Source organism: Alligator mississippiensis, chromosome 2 (genome assembly GCF_030867095.1).
Source record: "Alligator mississippiensis isolate rAllMis1 chromosome 2, rAllMis1, whole genome shotgun sequence".
Lineage (NCBI taxonomy): Eukaryota > Metazoa > Chordata > Crocodylia > Alligatoridae > Alligator > Alligator mississippiensis.
In genome coordinates, this window is record NC_081825.1 from 213,000,955 (window position 1) to 213,014,196 (window position 13,242).

Below are 13,242 nucleotides of genomic sequence, written 5' to 3' on the forward strand. Positions count from 1 at the left end.
ATTCATTCTAGAGTCAAGTTATATTTTAATCTTGTTTTGGCAAGCTGGTAGACACTCAGGGTCAGAAAGATTGGGTAGATCTAAATTTTGACCATGGGAAACTTAGCAATATCACCACTTATCCAGAAGATTGGAGTGGTTTCCATTTAAAATACTTTAAAATGATTCAAGATGTGTGCATGTATGATCCTTTGTATATACATGTGTAAATAGATATTTCTTTAAGAAAAGAATTCAGAATTAAAAATCCCTGTGTAAATAAGAACCAAAACAGCATCACACTGTCCTCTAAAAACAGAAAAGAATGGGCCCTAATAATGAGAGCAGAACACTGCTTCCTATTTGCAAAACTACTTTGTTCCATCACCAACTCACTCATGTGACTTCGGGCAAACTACTTAACTCTCTGTACCTCAATCTTTCCATCTGAAAAGGGGAATAATGATGCTTATCCCCTGTATACCTGCCTTTCAGGAGGATTTTGATGTTTAATGATAATTGCAGAATTCTCCAAGATGAAATTTACTTCATAAATGCAAAGCATTTTTTAGTATTTGATCATCAGCTCCTATTGTCTCTTTCCCCTGCACACACAAATCCTCCATCAGCGCGGTTTACAGCTAGAACAAAGCATCTTTTCTATCTTTGTGTGGTCCTTGGAAAAATAGCAAGCACTCAGTGATCCTCAGGACTGGGCCCTAGATTTGTATCACAATCACAGGCTTAACATAAAGCAAATGTATGTTTCAGCTGTATTTTATTACCATGTTTATCTCAGGCTCATGCAGCAGCATTGTTATTAGATGTCATATGTACTTGGGGAGAGCTTGTCAAAAATACTTATCTTCTACCATTTTTGAAACAGGTTGGATCAGTATCATTTTAATACTCCAATCCTGGTAAATGAGAGTCCATTACAGTATGCTTGCTGCAGTATGTTCACTTCTCTGCATTGCAATCAGTAAACTCCTTTAGCTTTTTAAATGGAAGGCACAAATGACATAGAAACCTGTCCAATGCTTTCACTTTAATTGCACATCTCTCTCTCTTTCTCCCCACCCCACTTTCCGCCCCCTCTCTTTTTCTCTTTCACACATACTTTCCTCTCCATCACTCAGTATCAATTGTTTTCCATACAGAATTTTTAGTGGTTCAAAATTGATTTGCTACAATAAAAGATTTGATTTAATACAATAAAAAGATTTAAGCAAATCCAATTGGCCCTTTGATAAGTAATTAATTATTCAACAAGCTACAGAGTTTTCTAAGAGTTAAGAATCTAACCATTTAATTGATATGTGTTTCTGCAGCTGTGCAATATCTCCTTTTCCCCAAGAGAGCTGTTTTCAGTTGCTGCTCAAGGTTTCTAACAATCAAATGGATCAATTCTGCAGCTACCTTAAGGCTCTGAGTTAAGTAAGAATGATGTTTGTGGTTGGGGGAAGGGATATTTTCAATAGACAATGCCAACACCATAGTTTCTTTTAAACACTGGACATTTATTTAGTGTTTTAGAACCCATACATTATAGGATAAATTCTAATTTATCACATCAGAATATAATAGGCAAATATATAATACAGTAAATTGCATTTATACACATAAATACAAAATCTGAGGTAGGGCCTCAAGAATAATGACTCCTTAAATGAATAATGTACAGCATATAATATGTGCTATTATATACAATGCATCCTTTGTAACATAATATATTTTCTCCATGTATAGCTAATGAAAAAAATATAATGACCTGATTAGGGTACATATCTTTATCCATAGGCAGCAGTACCCCATAGAATGCCTGTAAATATATATATGACATTACGCAAGTAATTAAGAATTAACCTATTCAGTGATAGGTCCACAATAAAGTGCCAAAAGGACACAGGTGGAAATCTTCAACTGGTGTAAACTGTCATAGCTCATTTTGGAGCTGTGGCAATGTATACCAGCTAAGGATTTACCTCACAAAGTACATGACATATCAGAGATGACGGACAATGATATAGTCTAGTTAAACATTAATATATTACTAACAATGAAATACACCTATAAGGCAAATGGTTACCTGAAGATGTATTTAAAACATGATGGGCAAATCATAATATTGCAAGCAATAAGGTCCAGCCCAGCTCTCACATTTTAAATTAAACCCATCAAAAAAACACTCCCTCTTTGGTTACAGGCTGCCTGAGGATGATATACAGGCAGAAACCATAAGTACCATAAATGTTTTCCCCCCTTTGTGTCTGTGGTACCAGTTCCCTGGAACAGTAAGTTCTGGCCTTTTCACAGATACAATATATTATGTGCAGGAAGTTTTAACTACAAGCTAAGAAACAAGTGTCTAATACACCCACCAGACCTCCTGGCAACTTTTAGAAAGCCTAGCTAACATACATCCTATTTGGGAACGACGCTTGGCATAGCCATACAGCTTTCAGCTGAAAGCATCAGCAGTCCATAATAGTCTTTCTAAAATTGAGATTGCAGAATAAAAGGGATACAAAATAAGAGAAAAATCAATGACTGCATGAAATAAGCAATGGCTATATCACATCCAGCAAGAAATCATTATAAGCCACAAGGAACATAGAACTAGAAGGGAACTCCTGCGCAAGTGTCCAAAAGGAGGCCAATAATATATAAAAGGACTTGCAAATGGAATTCCATAGCAAGAGGAAACCACAGTAAACTGGAAATGCTGATCTTCAGTGCTGAAGCACATTTATACAATCAATGGAGCAGAACCTAATAAAAGGATAACTTGACCCAAATGAAACACTAGCATAAAGACATTCCAAGTCTTTTTTCAATTAAAGGTCATTTTGTTAAACCTTTCTTTTCGAAACAAAGTGCTGCTGTGTCTAACTGAAACACAGGTTTTGTACATTGCTTGCATATTAAAAACACTAGGAAGACCCCAAAGAATTTAAAAATGGCAAGGATTTGCATTAAATGTAATTTTAATGCATACAATAGTGCATCACAGCTTGTCCAAAAATTCAATCTCATTTCAAACAAAAAATATGCCATAAAGACAATCCTCACCAGATTTGATTTTTTTTTTTTTTACTTGCAAGACCGATAGACCATATATAGGTCACCTTTTTTGCAAATATGGCTTTTCTTCCCTGCTCTTTTAAACATATTTTCTAGTATTTACTCAGTGTTACTCAAATATGTTCTTTTTTTTTTTTTTTTTTTAGAAAATGCACAAAAAGTTTCTGCAAACAATACTAGACTGAGAAATTAAATACTTTCTCCAACTGTAACACCACTTTTCATTGCAAAGGATGCTGCTGGGGAATTTCAGGTCAACATTTTGTTTTGGTAAATTGCGTAGAAAACATTTTAAGACTATAACAGAAACATTTCCACTCTTTTCATATTTTTGATTCTATGTTTTTGCGTTTATTTAATTTTCCCCTGACATCTCTGATAGCCAAACCCTGGCACAGAAGACTCTGGAAGCAAAACTGACTAGAAACAAAATGAAACAGACTAGCCCGTTTTCAAAGTTCCAATGGAAGGCCTGACCCTGTAATACTGACTTCAATAGGAGCAGGACCAAAGCCTGAGAAATGAAAACTAGTCTGACCAAAAGCATCAGGAAAATTAATTTAGATTTTTCATGGTCACTCCTTTTAATAACTTAAGCCAAGGGTGGCCAACTGGTGGCGTGCATGCCACAACTGGCACAGGCAGCCTGTGTGTGGAGCACTTGACGGATTGGGGAAGGGACAAGCAGCACAGTAGCAGAGAGGACAGCAAGCAGAAAACAGAGCAGCAGATGAGGCAGGGATCTGTGCAGGGATTTGAGCAGGCAGAAGAATGGTACTTGGGAAGGGTGTGGGACTAATTTGTGGCACGCCTGCCAAGAAAAGGTTAGCCTCCAATGACTTAAACTATCAGTAGTGACATAGGTGGGGATATATTGTAACTAAACGGTGTCCCTTCAAATGACAGATCTTTTATGCAAGCAAGGATTGTCCTTGTACTTTGGCAGTAATCAGTTTATACTGATAGTTACTCTCAGTTCAAACTAATGCGTCTTCTGAAAGAATAACCCAGCCAGTGAAAAGTATTCATAGCTATTAAGCAAACTCACAGTCCCTAGAAAATAAAAACCTGACAATATTAACAAGATATATTTTTAAAAGCCACAACAGCAGTAATTAGTAGAAAATAGGTTGGGCTCCAAAATCAAACTTAGGTTTTGTCCAATAAGGATGAATCCAAAATCTATTAATCCTGATGAAAACACATGATTCCCACTAGGTGGTGCTAATTAATTTAGGTTCTTTTCTTCACCCTTCCAGTTGGAAAGACTGCTGGTAATTCATTTTAGTATATTACAGATTTCTTTCCCTCAGCCATGGGTGTTTGGAGAGGCTAATTTTCAGATTGTATTTATGAAATTTCATTATGTCAAGCCAGGGGTAGCTTCTCAAACACAGTTCACTCAGGGAAACAAAACCCAGAAGGAGTTGGAATAGCAGCTCTCTATTAAAACAGCTGGCAAAGGCAAATCAATTTGGCTCAGCTTTAAGGCAGAGATGCTTGTGGAAGGGTCACAGTCTTCATGCTGTACACAACATAGGGTCTAACAAGGACCCCAAACTGAAGGGAGCATGCTGCAGAGTAAAGGGGTGGTAACAGACTATTTTTAAATCTACTTTGACTTCATTTAATGACAAATCATTTGATTGTGCTTCATACGTACTGCCTGAGGATTGAGTATCTCCAGCAGTGTCAATAACTGGCAACACTATTTGCCCCGTGAAAGATAAAGTTCAGCAAAATGATTAATATTTTTAATATACATTTGTATACACACACACATGCACGCACACACACACACAATAAATGATTATTTTGAAAATGTTACATTAAGGTCTAGTTTGTTTTTTGTTTTTTTCTTCGATGGGATGAAAACATCACATCTATAGATCTACTGACACATTAACTGAAGATTTACCTGAGACCCTGTAATGCAAAGACTAACAGACAAAATAAGAGCGTGACATAAACAGTCCCCTAAAAGGAAAGTACATTTAGATTGGCTACTACAGCAGTGGGGAAAAAAACAGGCTAAGCTAATCTAAACTCACCATCTCTACACTGATTGATAAGATATTTATAGGGACATAAAACATCACTAGTACACACTACATGAACACTGATCACTTAAAAAATCTCATATATGTATGTATAGGCTACAACAGGATAATAAAGGTTACGGTTTTGCCAATTATTGAAGACATATTTTTCTCCCTCATTCTACTGCATTTACAATAAATGGGGGTAATTTCTAGTCAGGTAATTAAATGTACCCGTAAAAGCTGTATTTTTACTCTGCCCCCTAGGTAACAGAACTATTTAAGACTAATACTCGTATATTGTTCTTCATATATCTTGGATTTCTAAAATGCGGTGGTTTAGAATGTAGTGCGGTAATGTAAGTTGTTATAATGGCAATCTACTAAGCTCTTCCTTCTCCTCTTTATTGTTTTGTCTATCTAAGGTTGCAACTCTGTTGGTGACTTCATTGTTCATTTTTTAATGAAGGGGTTGACAGCAAAAAACGGCAGGCAGGCTATATACATTCAGATTGTTATGAGAGAATAGTGCTTTGAAAAATTTATGTGCTATATATATAATATATAGACAATTTGGCGTCTTACTATTTCCCCATTTGTTGAAAGAGAAGAATATATCTATGAGTTATATAAAGAAGTTTATAAGAGAACAAATAGGGGAATCACATAGTCAAACAGCACGGCTAAGTTCTAATAACTGTTCTCATGTGGAAACTCGAATATACCTACTACTGTAAGAATATAAAATTAGGCACAAATTATATGATGGCTTCTTGAGGAGAGATTGTAAACAAAAGCATGGAAAACACATTCAGAGTATCTGGATGGCACGAATAAAACTGCATTTGCATTTATCATATATTCAGTTTGCCAATGAAACGAAGGTTTAGTTACTCTGTATAACTGAGACATTTGCTAATGAAAAAGACAAATACCAAATTATTAATGGAAATGCATGAAATTAATTAAAACAGTGGTGCCCATCTGCCTGTTCTTGGCATAATTTCAAATCAGTTTTCAGACTCAAATACCGCTTTAGTCCTAATCTCAAATATTCAGTTTTTACATTTGCTTTTATATTTTTGCTCAAAAATATTGAATGGCTCATTAAGTCCTTTCTATTCTGATGCCATGTATCACATACCAGTGCACTGTTTAAATGTTGTCTCAAGGCCCAGAGGTCAGTATAATCAGTACTTATAGAAGAAATGTTTGCAGACAGAGTAGGTCAAATTTTGAGCTTGAAGTAAATCTAAGTGACTCCACTTAGGTCAAAGTCACCCTAGTTTTACATCAACATTAGGGAGGTCAGAATATGGCCATACAAACCACATTCTGTTCTCATTCCCTTGGTCTCTGGTTACCCTGATAACACATTATCAGTCCCATTATGGTTACATGTTACAGTGGGGGACCCTGGGTGCAAAAGAGCAGAATTAGTCCTATGTTGGTTGAAGCCATATCCCTACCAAAATGCTTAAATCGCAGTGGCCAGACCTGTTAGGGTAGGCCTGACATGGAAAAAGTTGGAGTGTGCTCTACTGTATCATGCCACGTTGCCCTGTCATGATGAAAATAAAAAGCTGTGGGCACCACTAGGAAAAAAAGAATACACACACTCACACACGTTACACAGTACTCAAAGTGGTCTGTCTAGATCTTTACTATGGCATGCGACAATAAGTCCTACTTTCTAAGCAACCACTTTCAGGCACTGTGAAAAATTACAAAAGACACATCAGAAAACTCGTAAAAGAAAAATAAAATAAAGGCTGTATATATTATTGCCACAAATATAATAATTACTAGAATTGGGTCCCCAGTTCTAAATCTTTCACTGGCAGTTTAAGTCCCAGGGAGGAAGTTCCCAATGGATCAATCATATTCTTGTAACGTTCACCACGATGTTTAGCCAAAAATGGGCCCCAGTCAGGTTGTGGAGAGCAGACCAACTTGAGCCTCTGCAAAATGGTGGTGGGTTAAGGGGTGGAAGAGAAGGAAAAAGTAAATCAATACATTTACAATACCAAGCAGAATTACAGTTCAGTAAAGGAAACTAAGCAGGGTTCATTTGAAATTATTGACAACATCATGCAATGCTCTGCTGCTCAGTGTTTGTTTTGCACGAGTTTGCAAGATTAACAGAGGATAAAGTGCACAGATTTTAATTATACATCTTCTCCCCACACCATATGAAGGGAACTTGTAACCACTGCCACAGATTGCCAGGCTCGTTCACCAAAGGACATGTGCTCAATTACTTAGCCCAATCATCTAAGCAGTGGGTAGCTGCATTAAAATAATTGGATTTTTGTTTAGCATATTTCCCCAAAGCATACATACAACCAAAAAGCAGTGCATTGCAATGAATGAGCAAAGATTTTAATTATCAGATGACAAAATATTTCATTTCTATCTAAAAAAGAAAAAGGAAAAAGAAAAAGTAGTGACTTAGCCTGGCAAAGTTAAAAAATGAAATCTTGCTAATCTTTCCACGGATGTCTCTATTGAAGATATAATTTTATTGGAGCATTTATATATAGAAAGGAAAGAAAACATATTTTCAATGGGTTAAGAGGGAACAATTATATGTTTATTACCTATTAAAGTGGATCAAGCCTCTATATCAGTTATTTCAATCTCCGCTTAATTACCAGTTTGCAACTTTTACCTCCCAAATCAACCATAATAAATTTATGCAGCAGACTCAGTAGTTCAGGAAATATTGTGCTAAAGTTTGAATAGCTGCAGCTAAACTGTATCCCCACTTCAAAGCAAATATGACTTTTCTGCATTTCTTTGGGTGCTGTAGTTAAGGGACAGTACAGAGAGCACCCTGGATTATGAACAATATATAATCCAATCCCAGGTGAATAAACAGAGGCCAGAAGCAGAGTAGGATGTATCAGTGAGGGAAACTAGTTTATTGCCTTATGAAAAGGAATGCCAGTCCTGGTATTGCTCACTTCCAAGGAAGCCCAACAGCCTGATACTAGAACTGAGCTAGAAAGTGAATAAATAAACCAAATTGCATTCTGCTTCACTGTTTTATATAGAATGGTCTTTCTACCAGCTAAAGCATTCCAGTATCCTCTATACAAGGTCATAGAGCCGTCTGGACAAGCTATACAATTGACCACCCCCATATGCAGTTTGTGTTGGGGTATCAAGATGTGGTCCAAGGGCCAGATCCAGCCCACAGAGATATCTGACCCATACAGTTCCTCATGGGGATAGAAACATAGCAGTGATGGAGCAGTAGCCATGTTAATTACCTTGGTACCTGAAACCACAGCAATTAATACTGCCACCACTCATCCTACTGCCATATTTTTGGACCCAGGGGAAGCTCTTCAGGCTAGTTGATGTGATCTCCTTCACCAGACTGGGCCCACAGACCAGCCCTGCACACTGGATGCAGCCCACAGACTGGCTCCTTGCCACCCACCTGGCCCACAGATGGGTCACAGATATTGGTTGGGCACCACTGCCCTAGAATATTTCATCACTTAATATTAAACACCTTCACCTTAAATATTAGCAAAGTCCTAAATGGCATATAGTATGATCAAGAAAATGTTTCTTTTTTAACATATTTCTTCTCAGTTCCTAGGGGAGTGTAACAACCTCTGTGGGATTTCCAGCAGAAATGAACTGGAAAGAGAATTTGGAAGCACAGGTAGGTAGATTCCTGTTGAATAAGAACAGAAACAGAGAACCAGAAAACTGGGAGTAGAATGAAAGAAGATACAAAAATGAGAATGTGAGGAAACACATGGAATAGCGAGATATATGAAATGAGCAGATACATAGGCACTTACTGTACCAAGCTTCCTATAATCAAAGGCTTGAGGAAGAATGTATCATATTCAAAAGATGGTCTAATTTTATCCCAGTTACCTACTTGGTCCAATAAAAGATATTGCCCTAATACATGTTTACCTCTAGCAGATACATACACAAAGTTGTGATAAGCCTCAAGGCGAGAACAGGAACATTGAATTTAACCAGACAGTAAAGGGAAGATGGTAAATGGATATAAGGCTAATGAATGGCATGGTGTGAGTTGCTAGAATGAGAGATGGTTTTAGGGCCTGAAAGGGGAGCAAAATACAATGGTTCATTGGAGTTACATGATATCTGATGGTCTATAGCAATTTACAGGACCTGATGACTTCTAATAACTGGCACTTACTAATGTTTTACTCTGCAGAGTTCACTAATCCTCTTTAATGATTTCTAATGCCTGATGCTTTCATGTTCCACACTGTTTCAGCAAAACTGCACCAGTCAAGCAAAGAAAAAAAACTGTGATTAAATCATCTGCATGTGACACCATTTTGAAGTCTATGAAGGTCAGAGTTTATTCAGTCCTCACAGAACCAAGATGTTAGTGAGTTAGTTGCATTTTATTGAGGCACAGGAGAGTATTCGGTCTGCATTTTGACAAGCTAAGCATCTCTACTTTGTAGCGTTATAAAAGCAAGTTTGCTAGTAAACAGTCCTCCCATTGTCAACAGTTCCCATCACACATATCAGTGTAAAATAAAAGGAAACAATCTCCTGTTACCATATTTTTAAGAGGGAGAAGATACCAGAATTACCTCAATAAATTTGCCAGGGGCTAGATGCATTTTTATTACAAACATAACTGGAATCCAAATAACAGAGCAGGCCAGCATCAACCATCCAAGTACCATGGACCAGCTAGGATAGTGGTAAGCTCCATATGTCATTGGTTCCCACTGGTAAAAACTGAAGGAGAGAATAAACTGAAAAGAAAGAAAATATCTTTTAATACTCAATATACAATTCATAACAGGTGGTAACACACACATTTTGTTCTAATATGGTAGACCTAAAAATAGGAGTGTATACAACTGCACACATGCTACAATATGCAACTATGATAACTATGCAATAATCGCTACAACTGCAAATCCAGGTTCAGAATCTGAGCTCAGTTTCATCCATGTAAACCTTACATAAAAACCGCTGAAATTATTAGATTTACAACAGTAGACGAACAAAGATTAAAGCCTTTTCCCTAGAGTATAAGCTTTATTACACAGTCTATTACCAGCATTACCCAGTGTAATTAAGTTAATACATTTCACTTTATAAATAACAGTACATGTGTGCATAATTCAATAACTTTTGTGAACTACCTAATTGCATGCAGAAGACATATAGTAATATAATTCTGAAAAGGCAAATAGAAAAAGATCAATTTTATTTTTTGGACCAACTCTGATTTTAAACTACTCAGATCCATCAAATATTAGTTTTACAGAAGACCACAATGGAAAAAGATGCTGTTTCACTTTTCTCCACTCATTTTTTTTTTTCATTTCATAAAAATTTCATCATGCCTGGTCAATATAAAATCATTTTTCATTATAAAGTTGAATCTAAACATTTTATCTTGGCTGATCGACAGGAACAGTAAAACATAGGGGCTTGAGATGGACTCATGGTTTGTTTGCAATGTGCTACAAGAGACCATATAGGAGTCCAAGATCCAGGTATTGCTCCTTGGCTGTCACTGTTGACAGCAGCCAAATACATATATGGCTGTAAAAGAGAAGTATTTCTTCAACAATCACACTGGTCAGTTACAAAAAGCATTATTTCAGCAGGATAATGGTGGTACAGGTTCTCAAATATGGAGAAAGCAAAGCAAAGAGAACAAGGAAGACAGATAGTGTTTTATCTGGGAGGTTGCTAAATCTGAAGAGGAAAATCAGTTTTCTGTATGTAATTCAGACAGTATGTTAAATTAAGCAGGGCCACATATTGAATCTGAACTATATGTCAGAACCACACAAATAAAATGCAGCCACCAACTGACATGGAGAGAGAGAGAGACGGAGAAAATGGTATTACATAGAATTGCCTGGAAATCAGTTTGTTTCCATAAACTCAAACTCATCATTGTGACAAGATTTTCAAGTTTGTCAAGAAATCAACAATCACTCAAAGCTGAAAATTTTCCAGATTTCAGCAAATAAATATGGCAATATTAACTTCCATTTCTTTCACTAGCATTGGAACTATTTTTGTGAAAATATCTGTTTAGTTAAAATTATCATTTTTTCCTTCCTAAAAAAGAGATTTTTGACTGAGGTTGTTCAATCAGCTCTAGAATGACACAAATTTGATTTTTTTTTTTAGGAAAGAAGGTCGAAAAGTGCTAGAACACCTTGTAATGATCTCAGCTGGTCAGGATCTTGCAAGAGATGGACATGAGAGCTATTCCTTCTTGGATAATACATGTGTTTTATTCCTCCAGAAATTCTAGTGATAATTTTTCATTTGCATTACCAAACCACAATCCTTAACACTTCTGTAGTATGTTATGTTTTAAAAACACAGTATTAACAGTGATAAATAGTCTCACAATGTTGTAGTATAGGTCAACAGCTATTCAGTATGAAAGACAATTCTGTGATGGATCTATATACTGGCCTCAAATGGTTAACCATCGTGTTTTCACTCAGTAGTAAACCAGAATATTTAGAATCAAAGACAAATTCCTTCTTTTTTGTGCCAATACACAGCAAACATAAAGAAAATGGACTGAAAAGGAAATGAGGTATGCACTAAGGTTCCAGCTGAGGGACCATGCTATGAAGGTGTGAGGCTTTCCTATTTTTAAGACAGCAGATGGAACATATTCCTTTACCCATTTTAAAATGTGTTAATTTTTTTTAATTAAATGCAGATCTAAAATTATACAGAGGCATGAAAGAAAATTAGTTTGGTTATGCAGTTACAAAAATAAGGTATGTAATTTTCTTATATAACCCTATTTTAAAAAAATGAAGACCAGGCAGGTAATCTAGTTTCCACACTGACCTTGACAGTAGTGGAAGAATTATATGACTTTTTCTTGCAAGATAAATGAACCTAAGGTTCATTACAGATATAAGCAAACTACTAGCATACAGTGACACCTACTGGCACTGTGAAACCTTACTTTCAATAACTGTAAGTAGAGGCTTGTTTGCTCAAGTACTAGAAAAAGAAAGATACTAAATCTAATATTGGTATACTGCATTTTGTAGATCCCAAGTGTAATTCATACAGAAAAGCAGGCAGAAATGGAAAACTACTCACTAGAACTGAATTTGTTGGGCACAAATGTGTATCTTCAAGTGAAGCAGAGCAATTGTTACTGATTTACTATAAGCCAAAGAAAACAAACCTATTAGTAGATAAAAAATAGAAATGCTGCCCCATCACTCATCAGAAAGCTGGATACACCCATATTACCCATCAATAGGTCTGGGTTTCATACTGAGACTTCAGTATAGTAAATATAGGTGTAAGCCTTTTCTTATTCAGCAGAGCATTAGTTTGGTTATGGATCTATTTTAAGATTTTGAGATATAAAAATAAAGCATTTAAATATATACACAGTATTAACATAGTTAGCATTGATTTCCAAAGGAATTAAGTACATTTTAAGTGCTTTTCTGATTCCAAGTCTACAAGTTTAGTTCTTTAGTCTTAGAGAAGGCAATGGGTGTTTCCCCAGTGACTAGGACTGTAAAAACTGAATTTAAAATTGTGTGTGTGTGTGTGTGTGTGTGCGTGCGCGCGCATATATATATGGGCTGTGCGAAGCTTCGGTAGCCGATTCAATTCGGAGGAGATTTGGCCTGATTCAGCGGCTGAATCTCCGAATCCAAATCGAATCGGGAGACCCATTAATCTCCCCAAATTGAATCATTTCAGAGAGATTCAGAGATTTGGCCATAGATTGTACAGGCAGGCACTAGGCAGTGCCAACGGGAGCAGCCAGATGAGTCCTGGCTTGAGCCAGCAGCCCCAGAAGAAGCCGTGACTCCCCTGGCTGCTCCCCCAGCAGCCCCCTCACCGGGGCAAGGCAGGCAGTGCTGGCAGCCCTGGGAGAAGCTGTGGGGGCTAGGGGAAATGATCGGGGTGCTGGGGAATCGAACCGGGAACTGGGGGAAATGATTGGGGATGAGGTGAATGAATAGGAGCTTCCCCACAGTTCCCGGTTTAATTCCCCAGTTCCTGGTTCAATCCCCCAGCTCCCTCATCATTCCCCCCAACCCCCACAGCTTCTCTCAGAGCTGCCAGCACCGCCTGCCTTGCCCTGGGAAGGCAGCCG

The 13,242-nt window shown here is 37.1% G+C and overlaps 1 protein-coding gene across 1 annotated transcript in view; it reads right to left on the reverse strand.

Moving 5' to 3' along the window:
* Positions 1-1,515: 1,515 nt before the first annotated feature.
* Positions 1,516-13,242, reverse strand: part of SLC6A5 (solute carrier family 6 member 5) — a 55,429-nt gene continuing 43,702 nt past the window's right edge. The window contains exons 12-13 of the mRNA XM_019476652.2: positions 9,707-9,874; positions 1,516-7,063 (exon numbers count right to left, since the gene is read on the reverse strand). Coding sequence (XP_019332197.1) covers positions 6,908-7,063; positions 9,707-9,874 — 324 coding nt within the window. The 3' untranslated portion in view covers positions 1,516-6,907. The remainder of the gene's footprint in view (positions 7,064-9,706; positions 9,875-13,242) is intronic.